At 36.3% G+C, this 20,314-nt stretch overlaps 1 protein-coding gene across 2 annotated transcripts; it reads left to right on the forward strand.

The window, feature by feature from the left end:
- The first annotated feature begins 9,298 nt into the window (after positions 1–9,298).
- On the forward strand, positions 9,299–18,269 carry LOC131255599 (uncharacterized). 2 transcript variants are annotated; one of them, XM_058256350.1, is made up of 5 exons: positions 9,299–9,344; positions 9,432–9,517; positions 16,688–16,784; positions 17,806–17,957; positions 18,109–18,269. In XM_058256350.1, the coding sequence occupies exons 1-5, from the start codon at positions 9,342–9,344 to the stop codon at positions 18,110–18,112; spliced, it is 342 nt and encodes a 113-aa protein (XP_058112333.1). In that variant the 5' UTR covers positions 9,299–9,341; the 3' UTR covers positions 18,113–18,269. The 2 variants fall into 2 exon arrangements, 1 of the variants encoding a protein (XP_058112333.1); XR_009176189.1 differs by having other exon boundaries at positions 9,317–9,344; positions 9,455–9,517; positions 17,806–18,269.
- Positions 18,270–20,314: the final 2,045 nt, after the last annotated feature.

Raw genomic sequence — 20,314 nt, forward strand, 5'->3', positions numbered from 1 at the left:
TTAATTGAATAAAATAAAAAAAATTCATGTTTTAGTTTCTAAACTATTTTTGCCGCATTCGATCAATCCTATGTCGCTAGACATAGTTCAGACGATCCAAATCTCACAACTTTTTGGTTTTTCTTATTTCTCTTATTTTAAATGATCCATTGATCATATGGGATAAATTTGAGCCATCTATTGACATCGTAAAATTTCAAATTAGGAATGGGTCAATAGATCGCTTAGATCTAGACGATCTGTGCCTTCAAAATCAAATTTAAAGTATGATATGTACAATTCTACCCTTTCATCTTTCTGGCCCATCAAACGGTCAAATCCGCCCACACTTTCTAAATAATAAGTTAGATCTATCCCAAAATAAATATAAATACTTTGAATCGGATCCGATTCGTCCGATCACCATCTTTGAATCTAAAGTGTAAATCAATATATACAACTAAATTTGATTAACATGACCCATCTACTGATGAGATCGATCTGAAAATTATCGCTCTGATATATTTTTACCGTTAGAATCAAATGATTCATTCATATCCATCCTAATGTAGCTGGATGCAATAAATTTAATCCATTCCTCAAAATACTATTGTTCAAATTTGAATTTTCAATTATCTCTTTCTAAGATTTCTCTACATACTTATAAAATGACCAAGTGGTTGATCCACACCGTTCATTTCAAAGGTTAAGAGAAAAGAAGCTAAATGCATTAAAAAAAATTTATAAGGGTTGAGACTTACCTGATCAAGCTCTCCTAGAATATCCTCTCTCTATAAGGTTTTCTCTCTCCTTTACTTTTTTGCAAAAAAAAAAATCCTCTTCTGTATCCTATTAAAGAAAGCTCTTTCCAGATAAGGTAGGATGAGCATAACCTTTCTTATCTAGAAATTGAAATCTTTTTTAGAATTTGACAAAAAGTTATAACTATTGTTACAAGAATCGATCCTCCAACCTCACCTTCAACCGAGAGTTACAACAGTAAGAGGGATCTCAATCTCTCTCAACCAAGAGTATCTTAACAAATCAGCTATTTACTTATTTTATTCTAAATTTAAAACTTAATTTTTAACTATTAACTGCAGTTCTAAGTGTATAAAAGTTCAGTGTTGTTATATTTTACCCCCCTTAAATAAAAATTTCATTCTTGAAAGTTACCTGAACTATTCTTCGAATGGGTATAAAGATAATTTTCTTGCAGCTCAACTTTCTACTCCCATGATGCTTCATTTGCTCCGTGATGATTCCATTATACTTTGACCAATGGTACAATCTTGGTTCATAATACATGTTCATTCAATCCATGATACGCAATGGTTTCTCCAAGTAAGAGATATAATCCTGAAGCTCCTGATCTTACTAATTGATGATATGCAAAGCGTCCCTTTCGTACTTCTGTAAAATGAAAACATGAAAGACGTTGTGAACACTTGTTAATTGTAGTGGCAACGCAAGTCTGTATGCATTGGCTCCCACTCGATCCAATAACTCAAAAGATCCGATAAATCGAGGAGCAAGCTTCCCTTTTGTACCAAAACACATTATGCCTTTCATTAGCAAAATATTCACAAATACATGATCTTCTACTAAAAATTTCACATCATGCCTTTGGTTATCAGCGTAGCTTTTCTGCCGACTTTGAGCTGCTTGAAGTCGCTTCCGGAAGAGTTATACATTCTCCGTCACATCTTGAACAACATTTGACTCAATCCATCATTTTTCTCTTATTTTAGTCTAATAATTTAGCACACAACATATACGACCATATAATGCTTCATACGGAGCCATTTTGACTAGCTTGGTAACTATTGTTATAAGCAAATTCTGCATAGTGTAAACTATCGTCCCAACATTCCTTGAAACCAAGAATGTTTGCCTGTAATAACGCTTTAAAAATCAGATTCACACACTCAGTCCAACCATTAGACTACGGATGATATGCTGTGCTAAAATTTAATGTCGTGCCCATGACTTCTTGCAAACTTGTCCATAATCACAAGGTTAAACGATGGTCGTGGTCTGATACAATAAAGCTAGGCACTCCATATAGTCTCACAACTTCTTTGATGTATAGCTTAGTTAGAACGTCTATCGAATAATTTATAAGGATGGGAATGAAATGTACTGATTTTGTTAATCGATTCACAATCACTCATATGAAGTCGTTCTTCTTCAGTGTCAGGGGAAGTCTAACTATAAAGTTCATAGAGATACAATCTCACTTCCATTCATGTATTTTTAGAGGCTGTAATAATCCTTATGAGTTCTGGTGATTGGCTTTTACTTGCAGACAAATGAAACAATGTGTAATATAGTCAACAATGTTAGTGCACTCTGGTTTGTCGATCATGTGAGCCATTGTGTCCGTAGTCGGTTGAGCCTTTGGAAAGTGAAGACTGAAGACACAAGGGAAACAGAAGCATCAAGGAGCATGTATAAGTAAAAGAGATGCCTTGATGACCCTAACCCTTAACTAAAACAACCCTATAACCTCTAGATGATCTTGTCCCAATTAAGAATATTAATTTGATCATCCTTTAGCCTTAGGAGACTAAGAAAAACATGATAAAGAAGGCTAGAAGAGGTATGAATCTGCTAATTAGAAGATAGCCCAAAACAGTAGATTTTAGGCCATGTTTGATGACATTAAAGACCTGGCCAATGGCATCGATTGAGAGTTAGGAATGTCCAACAATCAAACTGGATTTATGACTAAAATTCTTGATGGCATCGAGGTCCCTTCGATGGAATCGAAACTTAAATTTTGATAAGATCGATGTGAGACCCGTATCCTAGCTCGTACCATTCTATAGGCTTCTGTGGACCTCCCGGTCGAATTCCAGTGACCCGCAATCTATAATTAATAGTTGCCCGCGATCTTGATCTGTGTTCCGTATTCCAGAGTTAGCTCGACCCGAGAATTGTACCCTAACGACCGCGTCATTACCACTGATCCGACGCTGCGTATTACGCGCCGAGATGATACCCGGGACAAAAGATGTGGGGCCTATACTGTTCAGTTCCAGGAAAAACGCCATACTTTGCAAAACCCAAGAGAAATATCTCATCAATCACCTCACATGTCAGGTACAACACCCATCTCCAAAGTCAACCCTCTCTCTTACACATCCCTTACATGTCAAGTACACTCCCATCACTCACTTACAACACCTCTCTCTCTCTCTCTCTCTCTCTCTCTCTCTCTCTCTCTCTCACATCTCTCTCTCATTTTCAAACTCCATCTCCCAATCAACCATGAGAGAGGCGGACGTCCATGGGAGAAAAGTTAGGTGAGGCCCATCTTCCTACCCCCCATCTCCACCATCCAACCGTCCAATGTCCATCATCATCCGTCAAAGTCGAAGCCGAGGAGCTATAGGGATCTCATCGGACCAAGAAGAATGAAAATGGTGGGTGATTTTGTTTGAATTTAATGATTTGAGGGCCCACTTGTGATGGGACCCATCTTGATGTATGCTTTGTATTGAGGGGCCCATAGTGGCGGGGCCTCTCCTCCACCCGATTTCTCTCTCTCTCTCTCTTTGGTGATGGTGTGGCCCACCTAATCAGTAAATCCATGCCATCCAGCCGTCCATCTGGATGTGCTAGGTAGGGTCGACCCGGATGTATGGGTTTTATCAACTCCGTCCATCTATTGGACGTGGACCCCACCATGGTAGCGTGTGGGGCCCACCTTGTGTTGACGTGTTGCTCCCACACTGTCTAGCAGAGGACGGTGTTGGGGCACCTTGATGTAAGTGTTTTATCAACGTTGTTCATTAAGGACCACGTGTATGTGGGACCCATTGATGTATGGGTTTTATCCACACCGTCCATTACATGGACGTGGGCCACCTTGATGCATATGCCGTATATCCCTGCCATCCATTTGTCCACCGCATGGGACCCATGTTGATGTATGTATTCTGTTCCCACACTGTCCATCTAAACGGTGCTACTGTGGGATGCACCTTGATGTATTTATTTTCATCCACCTCGTCCACGCAGGGGACGTGGGGCCCACCTTGGTGACGTGCTGAGTGCAGCATGTGGACCCCACCAGCAGTATGTGTTGTATACACACCGTAGATTAGCTATATAGCTGCTGTATTACGTCTACAAGTTCCATGGGCCTGATCATCAGGTGACCATCCACCTGCTGGTGGTCCCACATCAGCCGATAGTATTAGGTGTATGTATATATATTTTGTTTTTTCCTTACTATTTATTATTATTTTTATTTAAAATTTAAAAATAGAAGTACCTTGTAGCTTACGCTACACTGCACTATTAACGCTACCGCTATTTAAAACGCTGTTAGAACATCCTTGCAAACCTTTCTGGATTCTTATGCATTCACTCTCTTTGCGCCGTATGTTATAATAAATGTCTCTTAGAACATCCTTGCAAACATTTCTAGATTTTTGTGCATTCACTTTATCTGTGTTTTATGCATTAGTAAGGCATAAAATGCTCTTTCAACTCATACAGCCAATAGATGTATCAACATTTCTTGAACTCACAATAGATTCTCGTGTGAGGAAGGGCATTATCGTTCACTTGCCAACACAGTGGGCTATTCATCTGGTGGTGCCCACCATGAACATGCATTGGTTGAAAATTCAGGCCGGTCTACCTACTAGTTAACTTATACATGCATGTTGTGTATGGGTGTTTGGTGATTTTCTTTTGACTACCCATTTTATCATATATGCATGACCAGTGTTTTAAGCAATAGTTAGTGTGTAGCCTAGTATTCACCCCTCTGAAACATGAGGCTTAAGCTATATAGCATGTAGCATAAGCTACAAGCTGCTTCTAAAATTTTAATTAGGTTTGTGCTTGGTTGTGCCAAATATACCAAATTAGTTTGATTAATAATGAAATTTAATGACATTTTGTGCAACCAAAGACAACCTAAAATAATAGGAAAATAAATAAAGATTAAGTTTAAAGGTAAAGAAAGAGCAACCTAATTGATTTAATATGGTTACTAATATTATTTTAGTATAATCATTGAAAGAATTGACTACTTTTTTATTGCAAAAAAAAAAATAAAATAATAAATCATTGAAAACATCAATTGGTTTTAATGTTTTAGTGAAAAATAACTTGTAATGTAAGCTATGTAGCATATACCATAGGCTATGTAGCGTGTAGCGTATGAAAAATTAGTATTTTGCATGGGCTACACGACTTAAGCTATTTTCATGAGCTATACGATATTAAGGCTAAGCTACGCTACATAGTGTATGCTACACGCTATATAGCGAAGCTATTTAAAACAATGCATCTACCTTCTTGACGAATGGACTAGATTGATTTTGTGTTAGAGCATGTTCATGTGGGTCCATTGGAGTAATGGGCCCCACCAAGGGTTGGCAATAGGTCGAGTAGGGGTCATCTCGAGCTTGACCTTTGCTAAATGGGCCCAACATCTAGGCCTGACCCCGACCCATGACTAAAAGTGAGATGACTAGGCTTGCTTGTGAGTAGATTCTTATGTGCAAGCATGGCTTGGTCCAACGCATTTATAAAATGATATGAATTAGGGATGCTTGAACTTGTGACCTTTTATTTCTATTTAAACTATGTTGAGAAGAAAAAGGAAAAGTAGAAGAAAAGGGAAGGAAAAGAGAGCTTCTACCATCAGGGAGTTATGGGATACTTTGAAAGAGTAGGGTGCTAGATACATAGGCGCTTAAGTTAGACACATGGCATACATCAACATAAATTAAACCTGCCATGCTGTGGAATTAATTGTCGCCTAGTCACAGTCCCAAAATCAGGTTGATTGACCAATCTTAGCCTTTGATTAGTGGGCACGTGGCTGTTGAAATAGGACCCTTTTATATTTTTTATTTTAAACTGTCCAATAAATGTCCACCAATCCAATAGTTAGATAATCAAATAAGTGTAATTGTTGGTTCATGACATAACTAAACTGGAACCCATGATTTCAACAATTTTAATTTCAATTACTTTTGGCCCACACATGCAATTTCTAAGTACTTGCATATCATCCATCAAATTCAGCGAGGATGTCAAAGTTTTCTCTTTAACCTCTTTTTCTCTCTTAACATCTTTTTACAACACAACCCTAAACAAAACTTAATAAAAAGATATTGCTCACCGTAGGAGTATTGAAGTCGACGTAACATTTTAAACACTCCCCTCAAGCCATAGGATAGATATCACACAAACCTAGCTTGCTTCAGATATCTTTAATTCAGTAACTCCATGTCAATTGGAAGCCTTCACGAAGATGCCGGCCAATTGCTTATTTGAACGAATGAATGGAGTAATTCGGACAAAGTGACATTCCATCTTTTTTTATATTGTAATTTCTTTAATTTTTACAGAAAGGTAGGAGCACACCACCTATTATTGTGTTAAATCACAAAAATAGCTTTATAAATTTTGGGTGGGTGCCACAAAAAAGAAACGGGCTTCACCTATCATATAAAACTGCCTTATTAGACCTATACAACTAGGGGTGTCAATGGGCCGGGCTCGGGCCTTTCAAAATAAGAATTGTGAATAGGCCTGGCCGGACAGGCTGGCCCGAAATAGTTCAAAATCTGGGCCGAAACCAACCCTAAGCCTGGCCCGTTGACAACCCTATATCCAACAACAGGCCCAACCTCACCTAAAGAAAAATAAAAAGGAGCCGAGAGAATCCAAGCTGCTTGCAACAAAAGGGCCTAGAGACCAATCTAGCAGAGGGAAAGATGTTCGAGGAGGACACGACTCATGCCACCATAGCTTGCTTAATGCCTAGATTTGAATATTAAAATCATGCACAAAATAGGGCCATTCCAAAGCAATCCACCTCACTGTTGTAACCTTGACAACCTTCAACTGGTAACACACAGAACATAAACCAAACTCAATAGTATACGAGCCAAAACACAAACAACCATACCGCTGCCCCAGAACACGTCAGACAGATGGGTACCTTTGCCTCAAACCTGTGTTAACCAGATCAGACGCAAGTACAACCAAGAGGGCCGAAGCCTGGCATGGATCAGACCCCCACATCAACAAACCTTGCCCTTCGGGTAATCATTGAAAAAAAAAACCGTAGGAATGTTGAGAAACAATGCACGCTTTAGACCCCCATAACTACCCCACATGCCCTTGATATAACAAATGCAAATTGCTAGAAGGTCGGGCCACTCAAAGGTTACGAGCAATAAGACCAATGTCGTCTTAACCAGAGCAACAGATAATGTGGCTGACACCCCCATTCTCAGCCGGGCAACCTCGGAATCGAACCAAATTACCTCAACGTTAATATTATTGAAGGCCCTAATACCATTAGACTAAAAAGCGAATGAACAACAACTACTATAACAGAGCTGGGGCACTTGCACAAAAATGGAAGGAGATTTCCACTGTTGAACATGATCAACACCCATTCAGCCCACGCAACAACTGGGAGATAACACAATCCATCCACCAAATCCCTAGCATAGGAATCTCATTAATTATTGATTAACCATGACATGTAGGAGATAAAAACCTCATCCTAACATAGGGTTAAATTTGAATTCAATTGAAATCATTTGTCTTGTGCGAGTTTTAACATATTAGGGCGGTTTAAAGGCTAGGGAATGGGGGAAATGGGTTTGGGGTTAGAACATTAAGGTTGAAGTTTTGAGAGGTTTTTGGTTGGGATTTTGGGTTAAGGGTTTTAGGACTTGCGGCTTTGGGATTTTGAAAATTTTGGGGTTTTTTTTTTATTTTTTATTTTTAAATACAAAATTAGGGGATTTTGGTGGAAATTAGAACTAGGGTTTTAGAGATTTAGGGTTAGGGCTTTTAAGGATTTAAGGTTTTGAGAACTAGGTTTGGATGGATTAGGGTTTGTGGAGAGAAGAATGAATGTTTTAAAGAAGAAGAAAGAAGGGTGGGTTGTAGAGATGGAGAAGAAGAAATACCTTGAAGAGAAGGAAAAAAAAAAAGATGATATTGTTGAGAAGAGAGAAGTGAAAAAAATAACTAGGGAATCACTCCCTATGGTTTCGCATGACCAATCCAATTATAGGATGATTTTAGTTTATTTTTTATTTTTATTTTTTTGCTCAATTTCAAAGTAAAAGGAGAGATATCTCTTTCATTCATAACATGCATATTGACTAGGGTGGGGACGTCCAACCCTTTATAGTCTCAGAAAAGAAATATTGTTCATGCATATATAAAGTTTTCTATTTTTTTACTTTAGCTTCTTTTTTCACTGTTTTTTTAAAGTCTAAACCGTATTAAACCTGAACTTTTCATTCTCTAAAATTTTGGTGTATCCGATTTCTTGACTGATTTTTTTACTGTATTTTTAACAATCAAGACCAGATTAAACATGAACATTTCTCGTATCTGTTTTTTTTTTTTTTTTTTTCTATGCCATTTTGCTAAAATATGGCTGATCCAAATCGTTGCCACCCCTAGCTCCCACTAACCTTGATAAAAAATTACAGATTGATTTCTATTATGAGGGATTGAGAGAACAATTGCTGCCCCAATAACTGCTTCAATGTCTTTTTAATAGATATAACAAAGATAGAGCAAATGTCTAATTTTGGTTGGCAAGAATCAAATAAATTAGAAAATGTTGTGAGATTTATATTGAACACATTCAGTAGCCATGAACCCCACACCAAATTGTTGTGGCACAATTGGCACATCTTTGGATTTTGCATTTCCTAATATCATGTCGATTCTGACATTTAAGATGTTCATAGTTACAGATATCGCAATTCCTATTGATTCCTTGTAGCCTTAATTGCAAACTAATATATTGATTTTTAGGCAAAATTTTTGCTGTTGGCGGTGGTGCCCTTATCCAGGAAGCATAGGATTCGTTTTTTTTTTTTTTTTTTTTTTTTTGTTTTTGTTTTTTCTTTTAAGTTTATACAGATTTCTGAGGGAACTTTCTTCATTATTTTTATAAAATACTATCCGGATGATTCAATCTTTTATTGAGGCTTGTTATTTATGCAGTGCTTTGGATCTTTTTGCCATCATTTCCTGTTACAATTTTTGTTTGTAATTCACAAAGCTGTTGATTTTTGTAGGAAAAGATATCCAAGAAGTTTGATAAAGTTTTGTTGGATGCTCCTTGTTCTGGATTGGGTGTCCTCTCCAAGGAATTCCTTAAACAAGTTCATATTTCTCGAAAGATAATTAAATTGGGATTATTTTGGAATTTGGAAAAAAAATAAAATAGCCAATATTGGTTTGAATCATCAAACAGCTGCAATCATTGGTAGTATCGACATATAATATTATTTCTTTTTGGGTCAGTAATTGTTCATGTGCTTGCTTCTAAGATGCTTTGATTGGTAATGGTAAGTGTTTTACGAACACGATTATTATCTGCCTTTCCCAAGTCTTAATGACTAAATCTTCCTTTCCTATTCAATTTGTTGTTTAAGAGAGCGGACTTACATTGGAACAGGAGATTAGAGGATTTGGAACAGTTGACAAATTTACAAGATGAGCTCCTTGATGCAGCTTCATTGTAAGAGTTCAAACCCTTTCTTCTCCTTAGTTTTCTCTTAGAGGCCTTGCGCTATGTAACATGTTTAGTTCTTTTTGATAATAAAAATAAAAATTGTGATGCTAGGCAAATGTTCTTTATGCTCTTGTTTTTTTTATTTTTATTTTTATTTTTAATTTTACATGGCCGTTTAGTTTTAATGCATTTCTATGTATCTGGATTACAAAAGGAAATACATTATGGTTTTCTCTAAAATGCTATGTTTACACAATAGCTGTTTTTGTTTTTTCGATGAACCACAAAGTACAATATTAGATCGCCAAAGATATTGTAACAAGCTAATGTATATCCCCATAATACTGCTTTGTTTTAAGATTTCTGCAAAAGAATGGTGCCTTCTAGATTTTTACCTTGACGTTATTGCATTTATAGATTAGTGAAGCCTGGAGGGACACTAGTGTACAGTACTTGTTCTATTGAACCCAAGAGTGGAATCTTTTCTTTTTTGCATGGCTCACTGTTTTCCTCTTTTAAGAATCTGATGGTCGATATCTTGATAGTTCATAATACGTAACATTTTAGTAATGGTTTTCTTGGATTGGTTGGCTTGTCTTCTCCTTCTTGGGTTCTAGCCTCTTTTTTAGAATCATCATTATTCAAAGTCAGCAACTTTTCTTTTATTAAGAGTATACACTCATCTACACATGCCAACCTTGCTTGTGTGAGTACATCTGACACATGCACAAGCAGGTCCTTGCCATTGGGATGGTGAGGTTTGTCCATTAATCAAGACAGCTGTAACATATGTTGAATATTGGCTGCTTGAAATTTCTTCATTTCTTGAGCCACCCAATAATTATTATTTTTTAATTACATATGTGGTGACTTGATTGCTTGAGTGGTGTGGTTTTGAGGCCAGGTTATGTAAACCATGGAGTCAACCTTATGCACGAATCAGATGTCCTTTCAAGTGCCCATTTGGCATGTGAGTTTCCAAGTAGAGGTGCTTGTTGGGTTAGAGAAGCTCCTGCTGTAATATAGCTATTCTGCGTATATTCCCCAACTTGTCCAAATTTCTATTCTCTCAATTTTTGAGATAGAGAAAGTATGTGTTACTTGGGGCCTTTTTTTTTTTTTCTTCTGTTTTTGCTGTTACTTCTCCATGAATTTTTTTTTTTAAAAATGAAAAAAAGGGAAAAACTTGACATATTGGTATGTTGCAGTTATGTGCTTTTGTTATGATTGGGGTGGGTGCTTTCTACCCAAATCTAATCAGCTTCATTTCATGTCCTACCTGGAAGGAAATGGATGGTGATTTGGGGATCCAAAAAAAAAAACCCTCCACATATATGCAATTCCAGTTAGGGCACACTTCAGTTAGCTTCTACCTAATGGGGCTTTTAACCAAGCACACTTTTAGCTTTTATAGCTCTTCATACTTTCACACCTTAACGTTTTTACTATGAAATTGATTGCAGGAGTTCACTATAGATCTTGCTGATAGGTACGTCCCACCTGATCTTGTTATGGACAAAGGGTTCTTCTTCTCCAGCCCAGTCAAACATCATCTTGATGGATCATTTGCGGCCCGCCTGGTCCAATCTGTAGACCACAAGATGAACCCTGGGTAAGCAAACCAAGAATAGTGTAATTTCTATTTTCTTGAAAATTGCTTCAATTCTTAATGAGGGTAAATTTTTTTAGAGCAATTAAAAATCAAAGCATGTTGAGCCACCACTCTAATCATATTCATCGAAATCACTTTTTTGGAGTGCAGATAGCAAGCATAACGTGAACCTCTCCTCTTTAATCAAGACAAGGTAGGGCCATGATGGGATACAATTATCCAACAAGAAACTTATCTCTTGTAACTAATGTTGTCAAAATCATTATCATATTGCAAATCGTAATTGGGGTTGAATCGTATCAGGTCACAAATCGTAAATGGTAAGTATTTTTAAAAATAAAATTTTAAAAAATATATAAATAAATCAGAAAAAAAATTAAAGACTTAAACACCGTCATGACATGTTATTACTTAAAAAAGTTAGATGATTCTTATCTTTTTTTCTTTTTTTTCTTCTTCTTCTTCTTCTTCTTCTTTTTTTTTATTTATTTATTTATTTATATATATATATATATATATAATAATAATGTTCTTTCAAGAAGTTATCCTCGTAAAAATAAAAAAATACAAGGATTTGTAATAATTTATGTTCTTATTACCTTTCTTGAATATAGAATTGGATTAGAAAAGCGGCATTTCATTCTGTAGACCAACGGAAAAAAGATATTTTGATTTCTAACCATTATTCCACAATACATATATGTCAAGATGATTATAACCATCCATACAAACATTCTAGGTAAGTCGAAAATCAATTTAGTTTTTCGATCAGTTAAGAAGTAAGAAATCATACAAAAAGAAAAAAACTACCATTTAACATTGAAGGAAAAAAAATATAATTTAATCGCTTATAAAGAACAAAATAACATAATTTACCTTTTCTAAATGAGATATATATATATATATATATATATATATATTGAAAGGTTTTTTTTTTTTTCTAAACAATTCTTAACGCCCTCACCAATTTAAAAACATAAAATGAAAGTGAAAAGCTGAAAATAGAAAAAAAACAAGTATAATTTGAATCATAATTCAGGATTCGAATTATAAATCATAGGGATTCAAATCATAAAATCAAAGATTCATATAAAAAAAGGGATTCAAATAATTTTACTCAAGATTAAACTCAAATCCTAAATCATAGGATTTTGACAACATTGCTTATAACAATTTTCCTAGAGAATAATCATGTCATCATTACAAGTTAGGGAAGTGCACATGGCTTCCCTTTTCTTCATCAAATAAATGCACTCTGCATTTTTAAAAATTTGTGCATTGTGATTTGTGGGGTCCACTTAAATTTTATTTTATTTTTCATGATCCAAACCGTTGATGACGTGGGACCCATAATGGATGTGCCATTGCCCAGAAGCCTCCCAAGTTGAATGTATACATAATGCCACCAGAAGCTAGGAGGTTTCTGGTGTGTTACCCATTCATAATAGGAGGCTAATATCAAAGAATAGGGATCACCTCACATTGGAACGTCTACATTTTCTGATGATTGGAATGCTACATAACTCATCGTTTGTAGTGGGGACAAGTTGCAATAGATTTCAGGCCGAAGTTATACTATGATGCTAAAAAAGGTGGAGATGATCCTCTCACACCAGGCATCTTAAATAAAGGTGTTCCTGACAGAATTAAAACAAAATAGCAAGCTTATTTTCAACCAATGCAATTAATAGTGAATGAACCACACATGAAAATTCAATACTTTCTACAGTCTAGGAGATGCACTTGATCTGGACCATCGAATTACTTGGCCGCATTCTGTATGGACCATGAACAAAACCTAATTTGATTTAATGTTAATAGTTGGATTGATGGACCTGTTGTGGACAATGTCAATAATCCAATTGGAAGCAACATCCAAGGGGTTAGCATATCAATTTAACAATCCAAAGTCACACACAAGATTCCTTTCTGTGGTCCTTTTGAAGGCACAAATCAGATGTTAGGATTGTTGGATGAGTCTAATTTGAGCAATGACCTATTTAAGATGGTGGTTATAATATTCTACACAAGACATGATTACAAACACATGCTATATACAATAATCAAGCTTGATATGTGATCTAGCATGCCCACACAACCCAAATACATAATAAGTTTAAGCCTAGTCCTCTTTGTTCATGGGGAGCTAAGCTTCCACTTAGTGGATGAGGTTAGGCATGGATTAAAAATTCTAGCCCATGTTTTGCTTAATACATTTCACTGATTGTGTTTGGTGCAATCTTTTTCTTCCCAAAAGGAGGTAATAATTTGAAGAGCTAATGGGGATTTATGATAGAAGCTGTGAAACTTTGACTTGACACAAGCCTCCTTATCTAGCCTTAGGATTGGTAATATAAACACAAAACACACGATACAACAAGAAAAAAGAGCCCATAACGTGATAGATGGATGTCAGATACCTTTTAATGGTTCTTGCCTTAATAACTTTTGCATTATCATGACCAATTTTTTCCTCATAAGTGGACAAAATAATGACTTAGAGAGTCAATAGAAAAGCTAGGTCACATAATGTGATGGATAGATGTCAAGTAACTTTCCTTAGGTCCTACCTAAGTAGCATTCATACTACCATGACCGAGTTAAAGCAGACTTGGGCTCAATGATGGAAAAGACATCTTACTGACTTGAAGACTCAATAGTGGAGGGGAAGATAATGGGGTTTATGAGGTGGTGGATGGATCAATATGTTAATAATTTAAAATTTTTCCATAACCATCAGGCCAAAATGGTGACTTGAAAAGTCCATATAAAAGTGGGGCCCATAAAGTGGCTAATGAATGTAAGTACCTTTCCATGGCCAAAGAAAGTAGATGTCATGTTCTAAAGCCTTCAAGTCATTGGAGAAAGATACACCATTGTGATAGCATCCACTTGGAACATGCATGTTAGTAATCTTGGTGAGATTGAGCCGCTGATTAGGCAATCCTGACCGTGCAAATGTATTGCCTTAAAGAATCAAGCCCATCATCTAATAATGAGATGGGCACACTTACCTAAAAAGTGTGGAGACCGGCAATCAATTCTATCAGTCTTTCATTTTCATATCAATATCTGGTTAGACCGGACTTGTTGCTTGTGAGGCAAGGCATCTATAAGATGGTGACTACTCTGTTGACGTGACTTGAAATATAAGGCATTTGAAAAAATGGTGACTACTTTGATGAGTGACTCTCGTAATTTAGACTTGTAAGGCAAAGCATCTGGAAAAATGGTGGCTAGTTTGATGAGTGGCTCATGCAATTTACACGTGTGACTCTTAAAGCTATGTGGGGCAATAATGTTATATATGTAACATCCACTCTGTCCATCAAGTTATGTGCTGGATTTGGGTCCCTCGGAGGAAAAACCAACCAAATTTATAACTGAAGTGGACCACATCATAGGAAACAAGGGGAATTGGATACCAGCTATAGGTTTGAGTGTGGAGACACTTTGATGTGTATCTTTCATCAAAGTTGTTAGTCAATTGTAAATCACGCAGACCAATTACCTCCTTAGAGTCTTCTCTTATGAAATGAGCCGGTGAAAACTAGGGCTCAAAACAACCTAATCCAAAACCCAGGTGAGGCTTATGGGAGTTCCCCATCCAATTTTGTAGATACAGATTCTGCTGGTAAGTCCAAGCGAGAGAAAATCATTTGAGCAGAAAGAGAAGGTGCTGCCAAGAAGGCCAAAAGGTAGGAACAGTTGCGCGAGAATATAGAAGGCTGGAAGAATTTGAAAGACCCACCATGGCAATACGTCAGCTGCCATAACTGTTGAATTGATAAGGAGAAACGTCTTGTTTTTGGGTTAATAATCAAAAATAATATGAGAAAATGGATGGACGACGTGGATAAAATCCATACAAAATGGTGGCCCCTCGATAGCTACCTGGAGCTTTCACCTGTCCCAAGCTCGGAACAGCTGAGGGTAGTACTTAATCCGGCCCCAAAGTTATAGCATCCACTCCTGTCCACCAGGTTATTTCTTGGATTCGGGGCCTCAGGACAAAAAAACCAACCAAATGTACAATTCAAAGTGGGTCACATTATTGGAAACAGTGGGGATGGGATGCAAACCATTGGTTTGTTTGTAGGAACACTATGATGTGTATCTTTTAAAGCTGTGAGTTGATCAATTGCCCACTCATCTTATAATCCATTGCCACATGTGATAAGGTAACCGTGACACTTTGTCATCCTATTTTGTAGCTTGTACTGTTTGCTAAATATAATTTATGAACTCAGTAAGTAATGGAGAAATGAGGGCAGTCAATAGTCAAAAAAGAAAAAGAAGATTAAGTGCACAGGACTCTGTTGCATAAATAAATAAATGGTGCCACGTGCTTGACATGGTCATGTCTTGCTTGACCCGGTGAGATTGTTGTGTTAGGAATTCCAAGAGCAGTTTTGGAAATTAAAGCATGTTGGCCCCACATCTAATGGTGACTGTCAAAGTCATGCGTGTATATTGCTGTGTTGCATGTGGAAGTGTTCCATTTAAAGAAAAATGGACTGATGGTATTTATAAGATAGAGATGGGTAGTTGGATACTATGCCACCTCCCTTGAATGATCACGGCCAATGATACCCGTTCAGGTAGTTAGTTGATTACCAGTGTTTGGAAATAGGGCAAAGTTCATCCCATCCATGTAAAAGGCCTAAGCCCAACTTCCACATTACATCATGGATAAAAGGAGAAGTGGACCCCACTTGTGCACGGTACATGCCTCCACACATGATAATAACATGGAATTTACAGACTGTAGGCTCACTGCATAGATGCCTTGGCTGGAAAAACAAAAAAAGAGCCCGTCAGTCAACTTATAAGGTAGGACACGGTGCAGGAACCAGATGTATGACAAAATCCTCATGATGAAGATGCCTTGATTCAAAGAGCCGGGTCCACATATGTATACAGAATGCGGTGACTATATTTCACTTTGTCAATCATTCACATCTTGATACATGTCTGGCCCTGATTTGTGAGACTGGGGCAAAGATAGAGTAGTGACCACCTGATCAAAGCCAATCACCAGACAATCAGGATAGTGTATATGCCTTGCCTAAAAGGATCAGGTCCATCTGAATACCAGAATGTGGGATGCGGATTGCCAAGGAAAAAGTGGGCAGAGAAATGGCTATAGTTGAGACCTCCGTACGTCTACTGTGTTTATATGTCATCCATACATACTGATTCTGTTCATAAAAATAAAAATAGGATGTTTGGTTCTTTTTCAAAATAAAAATAAAAATAAAAATTGTGATGCTAGGCAAATGTTCTTTATGCTCTTGCTTTTGTTTTTATTTTACATGGCCATTTAGTTTTAATGCATTTCTATGTATCTGGATTACAAAAGGAAATACATTATGGTTTTCTCTGAAAAGCTATGTTTACATGACAACTGTTTTTGTTTTTTCCAAGAACCACAAAGTACAATATTAGATTGCCAAAGATATTATAACAAGCTAATGTATATCCCATAATACTGCAGTGTTTTAAGATTTCTGCTAAAGAATGGTGCCTTCTAGATTTTTACATTGACATTAGTGCATTTATAGATTAGTGAAGCCTGGAGGGACACTAGTGTACAGTACTTGTTCCATTGATCCTGAAGAGAATGAGGAGAGAGTGGCTGCCTTTCTCCTCAAGCATCCGGTATGGACTCTTTTCTTTTTTGCATGGTTCACTGTTTTCCTCTTTCAAGAATTTTAAGGTTGATAGTTCATAATACGTAATATTTCGGTAATGGTTTTCTTGGATTGGTTGGCTTGTCTTCTCCTTCTTGGGTTCCACCCTCTTTTCTGGAATCATCATTATTCAAAGTCAGCAACTTTTCTTTTGTTAAGAGTATATACTCGTCTACACGTGCCAACCGCACTTGTGTGGGTACATCTGAGACATGCACAAGCGGGTACTTGCCATTGGGATGGTGAGGTCTGTCCAATTAATCAAGACAGCTGTAACATATGTTGAATATCAGCTGCTTGAAATTTCTTCATTTCTTGAACCACCCACTTGTTTTTTTTTTTTTATTTTATTTTTTTTTATTTTTTACATTTGGTAACTTGATTGCTTGAGTGGTATGGTTTTGAGGCCAGGTTATGTAAACCATGGTGCCAACCTTATGCACCATTCAAATGTCCTTTCAAGTGCCTGTTTGGCATGTGATTCTCCAAGCAGTGGTGCTTGTTGGGTTAGAGGAGCTCCTGCTGTAATATAACTATTCTGCGTGACTATTCCCCCACTTGTCCAAATTTCTATTCTTTCAACTTTTGAGATCGAGAAAATTAAGTCTGTGTTACTTGTGGCCATTTGTTTTGTTTTTTCTGTTACTTCTCCATGAAATTTAAAAAAAAAAAATGAAAAAAAAAAAGAAGGCAAAAACTTAACATATGGGCAGGTTGCAGTTGTGTACTTTTGTTATGATTTGGGTGGGTGCTTTCTGCCCAAATCTAATAAGCTTCATTTCTTGTCCTACCTGGAAGGAAATGGATGGTGATTTTGGCACCCAAAATTAAATAAATAAATAAATTAATTAAACCACATATATGCAATTCCAGTTGGGGCACACTTCAGTTAGGTTCTACCTAATGGGGCTTTTAACCAAGCACACTTTACTTTCACTAACTCTTCATACTTTCAAACCTTAATATTTTTACTATAAAATTGATTGCAGGATTTCATTATAGATGTTGCTGATAGGTACGTCCCACCTGATTTTGTTACGGACAAAGGGTTCTTCTTCTCCAACCCAGTCAAACATCGTCTTGATGGATCATTTGCGGCCCGCCTGGTGGTCCTATATGTAGACCACAAGATGAACCCTGGGTAAGCAGACCAAGAATAGTCTAATTTCTATTTTCTTGAAAATTGCTTCAATTCTCAATGAGGGTAAATTTTTTTTAGAGCAATTAAAAATCAAAGCATGTTGAGCCACCACTCTAATCATATTCATCGAAATCACTTTTTTGGAGTGCAGTTAGCAAGAAAAACGTGAGCCTCTCCTCTTTAATCAGGACAAGGTAGGGCCATGATGTGATACAATTATCCAAAAAGAAACTTATCTCTTGTAACTAATGCTGTCAAAATCGTTATCATGCTGCAAATTGTAATTGGGGTTGAATCTTATTGAGTTACAAATGGTATCGTAAATCATAATTTTTTTTAAATTTTTTATTTTTAAATATAATAAATCATAAAAAATTAAAGGCTTTAATACTATCATGACATGGTATTACTTAAAAAAGTTAGATGATTCTTGTCTTTCCTTTTTTTTTTTTTTTGATCTTTCAAGAAATTCTCCTAGATAAAAAAATACGAGGATCCTTTAATAATTTATGTTCTTGTTACCTTTCTTGAATGTAGAATCGTATTAGAAAAGCGGCATTTGATTCTGTAGACCGAATAAAAAAGATATTTTGATTTCTAACCATCATTCCACAATACATATACGTCACGATGATCATAACCATCCATACAAACATTCCAGATAAGTTGTAAATCAATTTAGTTTTTCGATTAGTTAAGTAAGAAATCATACAAAAAACAATACCATTTAACATTGAAGAAAAAATATATAATTGAATCTCTAATAAAGAATAAAATAACATAATTTACCTTTTCTAAATGATATATATATATATATATATATATATATATATATATATATATATATATATATATATATATATATATTTTAAAAGGTTTTTTCCTAAACAATTCTTAAAGACCTCACCAATTTAAAATCATAAAACAAAAGCTTAAAATAGAAGAAAACAAGTATAATTTGAATCGTAATTCAGGATTTGAATTATAAATCATAGGGATTCAAATCATAAAATCGTAAGATTCATATAAAAAAAGATTCAAAGGTGGGATTCAAATAATTTTACTTGAGATTAAACTCGAATCCTAAATCATAGGATTTTGACAACACTGCTTGTAACAATGTTCCTGGAGAATAGCATGTCATCATTACAAGTTAGGGAAGTGCAAATGGCTTACATTTTCTTCATCAAATAAATGCACTTTGCATTTTCTAAAATTTGTGCATTGTGATTTGTGGGGTCCACTTAAATTTTGGGTTATTTTCGATGATCCAAACTGTTGATGACGTGGGACCCATAATGGATGTGCCATTGCCCAGAAGCCTCCCAAGTTGAATGTATACATCATGCCACCGGAAGCTAAGAGGTTTCCGGTGCATTGCCCATTCATAATAGGAGGCTAATATCAAAGAATAGGGATCACCGAACAATGGGCCCACGTTGGAACGTCTACATTTTCTAGATGATCGGAACACTATATAATTCAGCGTTTGTAGTGGGGACCGGTCGCAACAGATTTCAGGTCGAAGTTGTACTGTGACATTAAAAAAGGTGGAGATGATCCTCTCACACCAGGCATCTCAAATAAAGGTGTTCCTGACAGAATTAAAATAAAACAACAAGCTTATTTTCAACCAATGCAATTGATAGTGAATGAACCACACATGAAAATTCAATACTTTCTACAATATAGGAGATGCACCTGATCTGGACCATCTAATTATTTGGCTGCATTTTGTATTGACCATAACCAAAACCCAAATTGATTAACTAATGTTAATAGTTGGATTGATGGACCTGTTGTGGACAATGTCAATAATCCAATTGGAAGCAACATCCAAGGGGTTAGCATATTAATTTAACAATCCGAAGTCACACACAAGATACCTTTCAATGGTCCATTTGAAGGCACAAATCAGATGGTTAGGATGGTTGGATGAGTCTAATTTGAGCAATGACCTATCTAGGATGGTGGTTATAATATTCTACACAAGACATGGTTACAAACACATGTTATATACAATAATCAAGCTTGATATGTGGCCCGCACAGCCCGAATACATAATAAGTTTAAGCCTAGTCCTCTTTGTTGATGGGGAGCTAAGCTTCCACTCAGCAGCTGAGGTTAGGCATATATGGATTAAAAATTCTAGCCCATGTTCTCATCATTACACTAGTTGAAGGTGGAATCATTGATCAATCTAAACTATATATGTGTTACATTCTTACATGCATGCTCAACTTAATGCACCACGATACCGTCTAGCTAGCTGTTTGGTACATTTCACCTGTTGTGCTTGGTGTAGTCTTTTTGTGTAGTGACTCATTGCTTAATGCATTTCACTGATTATGCTTGGT

Source organism: Magnolia sinica, chromosome 9, assembly GCF_029962835.1.
Source record: "Magnolia sinica isolate HGM2019 chromosome 9, MsV1, whole genome shotgun sequence".
NCBI classification, from domain to species: domain Eukaryota; kingdom Viridiplantae; phylum Streptophyta; class Magnoliopsida; order Magnoliales; family Magnoliaceae; genus Magnolia; species Magnolia sinica.

What these genes read in the sequence shown, in the direction of transcription:
- LOC131255599 (XM_058256350.1), top strand. An exon ending in CTCCTTGATGCAGCTTCATT is followed by an intron (nt 9,518 to 16,687) that starts GTAAGAGTTCAA and finishes GTGCATTTATAG; the next exon opens with ATTAGTGAAGCCTGGAGGGA. An exon ending in CCTTTCTCCTCAAGCATCCG is followed by an intron (nt 16,785 to 17,805) that starts GTATGGACTCTT and finishes AATTGATTGCAG; the next exon opens with GATTTCATTATAGATGTTGC.